Source organism: Meleagris gallopavo, chromosome 11 (genome assembly GCF_905368555.1).
Source record: "Meleagris gallopavo chromosome 11, MGAL_WU_HG_1.1, whole genome shotgun sequence".
NCBI lineage: Eukaryota > Metazoa > Chordata > Aves > Galliformes > Phasianidae > Meleagris > Meleagris gallopavo.
The window spans coordinates 2,783,260-2,796,216 of NC_139414.1; the positions used below are offsets into that span (position 1 = coordinate 2,783,260).

Here is a 12,957-nt window from a genome sequence, read left to right on the forward strand (position 1 = left end):
CAGCTTTGTCCTTCTTCCTTTGCCCTAGAGTATCTGAAAATGTGTTGAAGTTGGAATTAACTGATATGGGGGGGTGAGGTGAGGTGGAAAAGGGTGTAGGAGTGGAAGAGGCGTGTTTCAGAAGCTCTACCAAATTCTGTGGAATTCACTGAAAATCTTTGGTGCCTAAGATATGCTACTTTTTTTGTTTTCTCCTGCATCCTGGCTGAAAGTATGGATGACCTAAATTTTTATTTTGATTGATGGGGCTGCATGAATATCAAGGATCAGAAAGGGCCGTCTTAAGAGGCTTTGTTTCTGCAGAGTGTCTTCAGTTACAGTAGCTCTGTTCTTCATATGCTATTAAAGAAACTTGAATGAGTAACCTGGGCTTGGAGCTTTCTTTTAATTGCATCCTTTTATATTTTAATGAAAAGCAACTTCTGAATGAGGTTTGATAAAGGTAAAATTCAGCTAAATGCTTCCTGGACTTGAAAATCATGCCAATCCAGTTGTGGTCTTGTAAATGGAAAAAGCTTATAATTACATATTCTGAAGGTATATAAACTACCAAATGTCATCTCTTTTTTTCCCATGAGTTGTCAGAGAGGTAATGTTCAGAACTGCCTTTTGCCCACACAGCAAAGTCCTGCCTGGCCAGGGGCTTTTTGGTTTTCCTCTTCATGGGAGAAGTGAGAAACCACGGTCCAGTGGTCCAGGGAACCTTTGTTTGCATCATTTCTATTATTTTCATCTTGATATTAATAGTTTGGAAGGAGAGAATTGTGCACACCTGCCTGTAAATTGGTGACTTCAGCTCAGGATTTGGAATTTTGGGATTTGTTGCAAGGCTGACTACAGCCTTTTACCGTAGCTGGTGGAGAACTGTTGAAAATGTGCAAGGCCCATTTCTGCATATCCACATCTATATGGAAGTGTGTGCATTCACCTTTATAAATGAGGAAGCTTAAGGTTGTAGTTTCCTTCTGTAAACATAAGCTGTACACTGAGTCCATGCTTATGCTTGAGAGGTCTTACAGGTTTGCTTTGTGTCTACTTAAGTGCTCTTCTAAACCTTTAATCTTCTGTGTTACTGCCCTACAGTTCACATTTCCTCAGATACGCTTTGCCAACATTTGGCAAGGTCAGCAATAATGTCAGGTAAGCAGATACTGAACGTATTCAGTGTTGAGAATCCGTAGACTACCCCGAGCTGATGTTCCAAGTGATTAAAGACTGTTCTCTCAGAAGTTCTCTTCAATACTCCGTCATCGTTGGCAGAGGAACAGAATGTAGACAGCTCTGTAAATTTCTGTGTTGTTTTAAGAGCTCCATCCAATGCTTTGCTGTGTGGCAGCATTTTAGACTACCATTTGGTTTTCACCCACTCTTAATCTCAGGATCACTTTGTTCAAATGCAAGACTGATGCTTATTTCTGCCCGCTGATTTCTTTGCTGGTCAGAGACTTGTTTGAGAAATGTTTTGTCATGCTTACAGTTAGTGTGATGTCTTCAAAGAGGCAACCTGTCATCTTAGAGAGTGATGTAAATGCCTTCTCAGTGGCTCATTTTGAAAGGAGCATTCTCTCTGAGAAATCTGGCTTACTCAGGGTCCCAGCTGTTTCTCATCAGGCTGTTCCCCTTAGCAATCACAGGGTGTCATTTTGTAAGGCTTGTAAATAGTCATGGTGGTGTGCCGAGGATTCCCATGCTACTGCTGTGTCTTTTTGGAGGTGCTTAATCCAGGCAGCTGGAGTTGCCAGACAAACATTTTCCAAATTTACACGAGCATTTTATTTCTCAGGAAAATGAAGGAATTGTCCTATGGGAGTAGTGCTGGGTGCTGAAGAACTTTACAGTATCTTCCTTTTTCCCTGGTAGCCGTGTGCAGTGCTCTGGTGGGGGAAATAGTGGTATAGATCTATGCAGTATATTTACACCCAGAGGGTGGTGAGGCACTGGAACAGGTTGCCCAAGGAGGCTGTGGATGCCCCATCCCTGGAGGCATTCAAGGCCAGGCTGGACATGGCTCTGGGCAGCCTGGGCTGCTGGTTGGTGACCTGCACACAGCAGGGGGTTGGAACTGGATGAGCACTGTGGTCCTTTTCAACCCAGGCCATTGTGATTTTATGATTTAATTTGTTATATATTTGTTTCCCACGCAGTATGATTTTGAGTGTCTGAGAATGTGTTTTTGGTATGGAATGCGCAGGGGATGATCCAATGGCTGTGGATCAGAACTTGTGGACCCCTTTGAATTGGACAGTTATCTTTTGGGGTCCCTACAGGCTTAGGCTGACACTGTTTAATTGTTATACTTGTTTTTTTTGAAGACTGTGAAAATGATATTTTGGTACAACCAAAATGTAGTTGGGCTAACCTATCTTAAGTCTTGGTATGGAAAATCAGTTGTGTGTTAAAAGCTCCTCTAAGAGGCAGTGCACTGTACCTGTGTTTGGCTGAGGGTGATTCTGCCTTCAAACAGAAGGTACCAGAATGCAGTCACAGGCCAGGAAAAAAGAGCTTCTATTTTAAGGAGTAGCACTGCTCCTATGGGACCTATCTTGCATCTCCTGTGGGCAGTTGCTTTGAAATTATTTGGAATACCTCAAACTGTGTTTATTACAGCCATCTTTTTCATTTATTTACTCTTGGAATTGAAAAAGTGTTCCAGACATGATTAGGTGACTGTAAAATAATCACAGATGCCTGCAGGGGAAGCTTTGTGAAATGTGAACGGCAGCTTCGTGGGGTGGGAAGAGAAGGAATTCCATCTCCAATGGAACACCAAGAAGCCCATCAGCCTGGTGCCAAGAACCTGCTTCTGCCTCTCATTCTTACTGCCCTGTCATTCTAAGGGATGAGCAGCTCATCCAAAATACACCCAGACACGTTTGCCACCTCTCAGTGGGCAATTCTGGACTTGTTTTCTGCAGGAGTCGTGTTTTATTCTTTGCATACATCCTTGCCTCAGTTTTCACCTGAAAGACTCTGTGAAAGCAGATGAGTTTTTAGAGGCTTGTTCCTGTTATGCTTTGCCTCCGTACATTTTCTATCCAATCACTTGACCTACTTGGTGTGGTACTCTGTGACAAATAGGTGTTCTTTCAAATACAGTGTGAAACTTTCAGGTGTCATTCTTCAGCTCAGGACTTTCGTCTACAAGTTGTGTAATCTTTGAAGTGTTTTTGTTTAGCATCATTCACACGCTGAGAGAAGTCTCCTGACCCTCCTGGTGCTGCAGTTCTTGAGCTGCAGCACAGGGTCTCTGTGGTCTGGAATGCCTGTTCTTTAGGTTGTGGAATCTGGCAGGGAAGTTTGAGCATGTTTAGGTGAGAAGGAGCTGGGAGCAGAGCACTGTTTCAGTGTTCCCCTTCAGAAGGCAAGCTGAGGAATGTAATAGGTAGGCAAGTTTTTCAGAAAATGCACCTCACATGTTGTTTGGGAATGAAGTTGTGCTGTGGGAAGAGTGGTTTTCAATATAATAGCTTTTGTAGAGTCAGGTGAAAATGTAGATACGTAGGGAAGAAATGAAGCTATAATAAAGACTTTTATCTTAGATCTTAGAATTTTTTTTGCCCATTTGCACTTGCTTTATATTACAACAGAAGGTACAAATGCATTGTAGTTTTCTAATAAATTATGTAACTCCTGGTCTAAACGCTGGAGGTGGACTAAATTATCAGAAATTAAGTATGCCTGTTGCATTTGGCTAGAAGTAATCAGACAAAGAAGGTCGTTTAATGTTTCAAAGCTTGCTACTCACAGCACTGACAATTAATGAATCTGTTTCAACACTGCTGTCAGGGCATGGATCTCCTCCAGAACTGCTCTCTGGATGCCAACGTCTGAGGTGCAGTACTGTCACAGTGATGCTGCAGGCTGAAAGCAGGATAAAGGGAGAGGCATCTTTCATCAGACTAGCTGGAGAGCAGGAGGCACTCGAGTATTGTTCACAAAGGTCTCAAGGTCTGAATGGCAAACTTTAGGCTCAACACAGTAGTTTAATGCTTAGGTCATTCAGATTTTAACTTGTTACTGATCTGTTAGACAACTGCAGAGGAGAGATGTTGTAAGGGAGAGAAATATAGTAGGCAGAGTAGGGAGAAATAATCACACCGTGCCCTTTGGGTATGTAGGGGAGCTAAGAGTCAGATATAATTTGGGCTTGAGAGAAGCATGTGCCATAAAACAGCAGTGCTGCTGAGTTTCTGATGCTTAATATTTGCTTTTGATTTTTGTTCTAAGATTGTGGTTCATATTGATCAGAGTCAGCATTTAAAAATAGTTTCCTTTCAAAACGAGCTCATTTTCAGTTTGCAGCACAGAACTGTTCTTTCAGGTTATCTCCTTGTTAAAGGTCAACATTTCTAGCAATATTCAAAGGATAGAATTCCATTTACATACATTTGCCTACCAGCTGATTAAAATGGTTTTAGTATGCATGCTGTTTTGCTAGTGCTCACCTGATGATTGAAATATATTCGGATTTCTTTTTTCCTCCATTGGGAAAGGAAAGGTAGCTGGAGGCCTGGCTGGTGAAATTACCAACATGCTTCCAACCTGTGTTGTCTGAAATGTCCAGTAATTTTTTCCCAGACATAGAATGGGAAAGTTGAGTATTGGTAAACTGATTTTGTTTTGCTTTAGTGAGTACTTACTGTCTCTCCTTTGAAAAAGGAAATGGAAGCATGCCTAATGCATATGGAGGCCAGTACACTCAGTCACCTGATGGATGTTTGGAGCTAAAAATGGAGGGCATGCTTCAATGCAGAAAACATTTGAGGTTACCAGCTAATGAATAGTAGCCATGTCAAGTGAACAGATTTTGTTGGTCTTTTGGTGATTGCTGGCCTGAGCTAATGGGGACAGTGTGGTACAATGTTAATGTGCACTTATCTGGGAACAGGTGAGCAGGGGCTTGAAGGCCACTCTGAGATATTTTCCTACACTGAATGAATCTTGAGTTTTCTCTGTGTGAATGATTTGTGGCAGACAACATTATTTTGATAATGAATAGTGGTTTTAAAATGGGAGAAGAAAGAGAGTGACTGTATGTGTTTGATGCTTTGGGTCATGTGTTTGAAGCAACAGCAGTGCTTCTCCTGTAGTTCTGTAGCTCCGAAAGAGCCCTTCTCATCACAAAATAGAACATCTCTTTCAAGGAGTCTTTGTTGAGATGCAACTGTTTTTCCCCACGCCAAGATAATTCTTTACTCTTACGATTTAATTTAAGTAGAGGAGCTGTGTTCCAAAGCTGAAATGCTGATGATGTGGAGCACTGAACATAGCTTCTGTGGTGGTTTTTCTATTTAAAAAGTTAATCTAAAAAAGCTGGCTAAGCTCTCATCCGCTGCTGACCTCAAGCATATGAAATGTGAGATGTGTCATTCTCAAGGTTGAGTAGGCAATTTTTCAGTTGATTATGTTCTCATCCACTTTGGAGCACAATTGCCAGAGCCAGCGCAAAGGATGAGACAAGAAAACATAGTTGAGAGGTAGGAAAAGCAGCGTCTCCTGATTTGTCAGTGAACCTAGAGATCTGAAAGGAAGGTAAGTTGAAACTAGGCAGAGGTGCTCAAACGATTCTAGCCTTTTGTAGACAGGTGAGTTGACTGGGTTTAGACTCTTCTGTTGGCAGCAAAAATTGGTTGAGAAGACTTCAGTCACACACACAAAGGCAACAAGTGCTGGAAACTGATAGGTTCAGAGGAGTAAGGTATGGATATTTCTAATGATAGATGTGGGTCACTGGAACAGCTCCCCTTTCTGTGGTACTTTCATTGGCAAGAAAACATGACAAGGTAAGTTGCCTCTTCTAATGGGATTCTTTAGATAGGAGTTCGAGGGTTTCTGTGGTGTGATGTGGAGAAGGCTGATGAAGTGATGGCTTTTAGCATTATCTATGTTCTGTATTGCTGTAACTGGATTGCCATGTGCTGTTTTCTACAGCACTCTCATTTTGTGCAGTGTCTGACAGAGCAGAATTAAGATTGGGAACAACCATGGATTTGGAGTTTCCTTGGATTTGTTTAGTTTATGCTGTGTTAATTGTGTAACAGTTTCTAAGTGTTAAAACACAAAGTTGAGTAACAATAAGTGTATTTATATGCTATATTGTTTTTACTGTAAAATTATAGTTTTATTTTTTTTTTCAATTGAGATTGGAAAGACTGAAATCTTTCTTCTCAATTTGATCTTACCTTAAAAAATAAGCTGATTTTGGTGGTATGCAGCACTTGTCAGGAGCTTTTAGTGCTTAAATGGACATTTAACAGATATTCAAGCTGTAGTACTATCCACTGTAGACGTTAATTGACGAAATAATGATGAACATTTTAACATGTAAAATTTGTAATTAATTTCTGTTGATTATTTTGCATCTGACCATTGAAATGTGAGAGGAGGAAGAAGGGAAAAGGAAGAGCAGGTGAAAGCTGGAGAAAGTACAGTTGTCAAAGCCTCAGCCTGACAGTGGGTTTCTGACTCAGGTCCACCCGTGTTGGGTTTTGCTTCTGTGATACCGAAACTTAGAAACTGTCCTGAGCTTGCAGCAGGCAGCTTTTATTGTAGGTATCTCCTTGTATCTGCTACAAATATTCCAGCCTTTTAGATATTTACATTTTGGGTTTTTGAAAACCCTACCAGGCAGATGTCCTGCTTCATCCAAATGCTCTGCTTTTGGTAGGTAAATGTACTGATCTCACAACACGTTGTGTTGGATGCTTCTCCTGTATACTTAATCCTCTAAAAATCTTTTGTAATTATTCTGTATTAGAGCTAAATGTGCTGGCTTGACGTTTCTTGGATTATTGTTCCTTCTGTAATTGTTCACCTCATGTTGAATATTCTTCTCTGGGTGGGAACATTTTAAATATGGTTACCTACTCTGTTTTCGGAACACACGAGATGAGAAAATACAGAGATTGCTCATTTTATCCTCTCCTCTGTCGTTCCTCATCAAGTCACTCTGGCTTGTTCCAAGCTATGTAGTGTTGTACTGCTAGAAGGTGATTTCCAGGACTTCCTATAACATTGTAAAAGCTACTTCTGTTTGTGCTCAATTAACTGTATTTAAAAATGTGGGTAAAGAAGTCTCACTGGGGATTGTTGTACCCATGTTGCTTTCACATGATTTCTTTTGCAGAAGAGATGCTGCTATCAGGGCTTGACAAGAATGCTTTAGAGCTCTGTTCTTTCTCATCTGGGAAGTGAACTCACGCCAGTTTGGAGTCCCAAATGAGAGTAAACTTCATGAAGTGTTGAACTAGAATGTTCATTTTCTCAGTACTCACCTGTTTTATAGTCTTTGTTACTTCTTCTTGCTTGCCCCAAATGGGTTATATCTGGCTTTAAGAATCAGAACAAAAGTCCATTCGTGTAACGTTGGCAAATTAGTTCACTTTGTAACTTCTGTGCATCTGCATTTTGATGGAAATGATTTTTTTTTTTATATACTTCTGAAATATTGTAGATGATTTTTCTGTACTTGTGCACCTCCAAAGCTAGCATAGGCTGCTCCTTAAATTGCTACTTGTGGCAGATTAATTGAACAGATTATTTCTACATTGCTGTGTTCCAAAAGATTGTTAGAGTTGATAAACTTCACCCGGTGACTTTTGTTCTCCTTTTCAACCATTTGGAAGCAGAAAATAAGTATTTCTGTTTTTTCAATTTCTACGTAGTTTTATAACTTTGAAGTGAATTATCACAGGATCGAATTGATGCAGCTGCATTCTTATTGATTTAAAAAGCAGAAAGAGATGGAGAAAGCTGATCTAGCACTTAAGGAAGAAGTATTTACAAGAGGTTAGTTAGGACATCATCTTCTATCCTTCTGGACTATTTTTCACATAAATATTTTTCTTTCAGTGCAGAAAATGTAAGCATATATATAGTGTATCAGACTTTAAATCCGTAATTGTAATGCAAATTATTTCATTAAACGAGTTTGAATGTAAGATATAAGATTTTGATACACAGAATATTAAAAAGGATTTAAAAGAGCCCACGAAACCCCACCTCAGAAGTACCTTACAACTTCTTTCGTATGGAAACTTCATGGTTTTTCCTTTTTTTTTTCTGGGTAGAATCGTAGAATGGATTGGGTTGGAGAGCTGCCTTCCTGAGGAATGGAGACTTAAACACTGATCTGACAGGCACATATTCTTTTCTTCTGAAGCTGCTCATGCTCTACTGCTGCCTGACAGCATATTGGTAAATTACCTGAGGGCTTGTATGTCTGGGAAGTCTGTATGTCTTTCTCTTCTGGATCGTGGTGTTCACACAGGTGATGCCCAGATGCACCACAGGCTACTTGTTCTTTTGAAATTCTCTTCTCTCTGTAATTGTTTCTGCTGCTTTTTCCTTCCTCTGCGTTTCAAGGACCTGTTCATAGTAACAAGTGGGAGCAGTGTGCATGATACTTGAAAGTAAAGTTGGATATCCAGTTTTGGACTGCGTGTCTCTGATGTTTCTTAGTTACCTCACTTTGAAGGTTAAGAACTTCAGTACTCTTTCTTCTTGTATGAGTCTCATATCTTCTTGGATCTGAAGTCATTTGAGTTCAAACTTGCTGGAGATGATGTTTTCATGTAAGGGAATTATCCTCAGGTGCTTCAGGTTGCATGGTTCTCCAAGGACCTCAAAGACCAAGATAATACATAGCACTTCTTTACTTTCTATGGGGAGTAGTTCCTGATTGGGAAAATCTCTATAAAATATAAAATGAAATTATATAATTATTTTGCATAATGAACCAAATAAAATTCTACTGTTCAACTTTGGATTACAACATTCTAGGAATATTTTTTGTTTTGATACCTTCTTTTTTTTTTTCCATATAACTAGACTCATTTCTATTAGTAACAAGTTTGAAGAGATGGATAACTTGGGAGTACCTAGACATGCAAACATGGTGATCTTTTCCAAGCTCTACGTGTGACAGTTTTAGGTCTGGTTATGAGTTTGAAGATATTTAATTTTATGTTGAAACTTCTTGAACTTGTGTTGGATTTGTCTTATATCTCAGATGAATTTCTCAGTTTCTTGTCTACCCATTGTGACCTTTCTGAGGAACTTTGTGAGCTGTGATGGAGAAACTCATCTGGATCTTGTACGTGCTGGGACTGTAACCTCGCTAAACCTCTAAACTGTAGAGCTTGACTGTCTTCATGCCACTTCTTAAAGGGACCCCAAATCAAATTCTGATAGGTAATACTTATGTATTAAATGAATATGGAGTTAGCAAGCTGTTTTACTGTGGAGTTATTACAAGGAGGCACAAAACGGTCTTGTGACATCTGAAATGATGTGTACAGTCATCTGAGCAGGGCATTAAAATGTCACCAGGAACAGATTGCTTGGCAGTTCAGTGCATCTTCGTGATTCTTTGGAGTACTTTGACAGTGCTTTCTCTTTTGCTTCTCGTGGACATGTGGCATGATGCAGCTAGCCTTTCTGATGACTTTGAGCTGAGTAGTGATTACAAGACAGGTAGTCCTGTGTGACCCAATCAGCTTAGTACTTGGACTTAACTCATCTGTTCTACCATTGAAATTCCTTTCAAACATCTGCCGTGTTGCTTCTGCAGTTGTTTTGTAAGTACTCTTCTTCTGTAAAAATCTTGATGAATAGCTAAGACACTTTGCATCAGATCTTTAGCATAGGAACCACTGAAGTGCATTTTGAGTTTAGTGGAGCCTTTGAGTCCATTCCTTAATTCTGGGGGGATTTCCTGTTTTGCCAGTCATCTGATTTTGCTATTTTCTTGATATTTTCTCAATATCCTGTCATGAGATACAAATTCACCAAGCTTATGTGAGATGTAACATAGTAGTCCAATGTTCTCTGCTCATGCTTAGCTTTGTAAAACTGGGGGCTGGAAGCAGACTTGTGGTAATAGTGTTTCACTTGACAAGTTGAGTAGCTTTCTGTCTCTACTTGTTCTAGGAGTTAGGCTGGACTGCTGTTTGGAGTTCAGTCTGCTTTTAGTAATGCTTCCTTTCTGGGGCTCCAGCATCTCTAGCCAAACTTAAGAATTTTACCATGCTTTCATTTGTTTATAATTCCTGAAGTTCTCTTCTGTGGTGATGTAAATGAATGCAACAAGAGAATCTCGAGTCGCATGGAGAAATACTTAAGGAAGAACTATCAATTACCTTTCACTAATTGAGATTTATAAAGGCTCTGTTTACAGCAGTCCAAATGCTGCCTGCCTTGATGAAGTTTTTTAGAACAAATGAATTGAGTAGAACACTTGGGTCAACTCCTTCTTGCAGTAGAAATTTTCAACTTAGTCTGTAAGAAGTGCTAGTAGTGTGTTCATGCAAAACAAGGTGGGTCTTCAGGAACAACTGTGCTACCCTAAATCTCTGAAAATTTGCAATTTGCAGACAGCAAGACAGAGTCATGGTGCAACAGTCATAGAATCACAGAGTGGGTTGAATTGGACTGGAAAGGACCTTAAAGATCATCTAGTTTCAACCCCTCTGCTGTAGCAGGGCTGCCATCCACTAGAGCAGGCCGTATCAGACTTGGCCTTGAACACCCTTAGGGATGAGGCATCCACAGCTTCTCTGGGCATCCTGTGCCAGTACCTCACCACTGTTTACACTTAACATCTAATCTGAATCCTCCCCCCTTCTTGTTTAAAACCATTCCCCCTTGTCCTATTACAACTGGAACATGTAAAAAGTTGATCTCCTTCCTGTTTGTAAGCTCTCTTTCAAATACTGAAAGGCTGCAATGAGCTCTCCCTGGAATCTTTGCTTCTCCAAGCTAAACAAATGCAAATTCCTCATCCTTTTTTCCTAGGACATGTTCTCCAGCCCTCTGAACATCTTCCTAGCCCTCCTCTGACCCATTCCTATAGTTCCATGTCTTTCTTGTGCTGGGGGCCCCAGGCCTGGATGCAATACTGCAGATGGAGCCTCACGAGAGCAGAGCATAGAGGGATGATCCCCTCCCTCTCCCTGCTGTCAACCCCTCTGTTGATGCAGCCCAGGTTACTGTTGGCCTTCCAAGCTGCAAGAGCACGCTGCTGGCTCATGTACAGCTTTTTGTCCACGGAGACTCCCAAGTCCTCTCAGCAGGGTGGCTCTCAATCAGTTCTTTTCCTAATATGTTGACATATATGTAGGCGTATCTGGATTGCCCCAGCCCAAGTGCAATACTTTCCACCTCACCTTGTTGAATCTTACCAGGTTTGCATGGGCCTGCTTTTCAAGCCTGTCCAGGTCCCTTCAGATGCCACCCCTTCCTTCTGTTTTATCAACTGCAACACTCAGCTTGGTGTCATCTGCAAACTTGCTGAGGATGTACTCAATCCCACTGTCTCTGTCTTTGAGAAAGATGTTGAAGATCGCTGTTCCCAAGATGGGCCCCTGAAGGACACCCCTCATCACCTGCTGCACCTGGACATAGAGCTGCTGACCTATCTCCTAGCTGCTTCTATCTTCTAACCATCCAGCCAGTATTCATTCTCCAGATAGTCAGTCCAGCCTTCAAATCCATTTCTTTTCAATTTATAGAGGAGGATGTGATGTGGGATTCTATCAAAGGCCTTGCAGAAATCCAGGTAGATTACGTTAGCTGCTCTTACTTTGTCTAATGAAGCCATGGGTCCATCGTTGAAGGCCACCAGGTTGGTCAGGCTTGATCTGCCTTTGCTGAAGCGTTGCTTGCAGTGCTGGGTTAGTTCCTTGTCTTGTGTGTGCCTTAATGGAGTTTCCAGGAGGATCTGCTCCATTATCTTTGCAGGCACAGAGTGAAGCAACCACTGAAGTTCACAAATTATGTACGTACATTTATTATTTGAGCAACTTTGTGATTTGTTGGTAAAGAATTATCTTAATTTGAACTGCCTTCTCCCCCTGGTTTTATAAAATCCATACAGCTGAAAGCTTTCCTAGAAATGTGTCGTTTTGATTTCCCAAAACAGTCATAATGCTTTCTTTCAGATTCTCTGGATGTTCACATATGTTCAATGTATTCATGTAGAGGGGGAAAGACACTTTAAAAAAAGGTGATATTTTTTAGTGTACAGTTTTTAGTACTGAAAATTTCTGAACGTTAAGGTTGCAAACCACACATTTCTGTAGGACTTGGTAGTGTGCAGAAGCAGTTTGCTTTCCAAAATGCTCTCTTTGTTCCTTACCATGGTACGAATTACTGTACTGCAGTTAACCCTACCCTAATGTGCAGACAGGAAAGTGGTTTTGTTCCAACTGTTCCCTGGATTTTGAGATACAGATGCGTGGTTTTTGTTTTTATGAAGTCTAATGAATGTATGGGCACAAAAACCAGTCTGTCTAATTTTGCTCAGTAATGAGAACTTCTTCATGTTTGCTATGCATGCGAGATGGTGTGGGATTTTTGCTTGCTTGCATAAGCTGGGATGTAATGGAATCCTGGAGTTCTGGGGTGTTTATCTGTGGGCTGTGGAAACTGGGCCCTTAAGCACAGTCCTGCAGGTGAAGCATGGAGATGTGAAAGAGTATTTGATAAGCCCTCATGGAAATAGTAAATTCTATAGATTTAAGCCCTCAGTACCTCAGCATAATTTACCAGGGTTTGTTTTTCTTTCTGGATTTACAGAGATATGAAAAATGCTGTAATTGGAAACAACAAACAAAAAGCCAACTTGATTGTTTTGGGAGCAGTTCCAAGGTATGTCCTTTGCTACTCTCCTTTTCACTGACTCACAACAGGTCTGGAATGGTGATCCTTAGATCACAGACACCTTCTTGTTTTAATTTGATTGTAGCTGACTGCATAGTTTCTTTAATGTAACTGGGAGACTTGAAATGTGTGTTAATCTCATGTATTACAGCACAGGCTGTTGAGTAATGCTTTTAATTTAGAATTTTACAGGGTTCCTTAAAGTAGTTCTGGAGACTTTTTTTTTTTTTTTTAATGTTTAATCAAACATTATCAGTTTAGGAATGAAATATGTATATTTTTCAACGTTGATAATCT

At 40.5% G+C, this 12,957-nt stretch overlaps 1 protein-coding gene across 7 annotated transcripts in view; it reads left to right on the forward strand.

The window, feature by feature from the left end:
• The window catches only part of ARMC8 (armadillo repeat containing 8), a 56,820-nt gene that overhangs the window by 4,515 nt on the left and 39,348 nt on the right, over window positions 1-12,957 (forward strand). For 6 of the 7 annotated variants that reach the window (XR_014885437.1, XR_014885436.1, XM_085232714.1 and 3 more), the window contains exon 3: window positions 12,577-12,648. The exons of the other annotated variant lie outside the window; for it this stretch is intronic. Coding sequence is in view for 4 of the 6 variants with exons in the window: in XM_085232714.1 (XP_085088840.1) it covers window positions 12,577-12,648 (72 nt within the window). In the remaining 2 variants the exon portion in view is untranslated. The remainder of the gene's footprint in view (window positions 1-12,576; window positions 12,649-12,957) is intronic. 7 annotated transcript variants of the gene reach the window in all.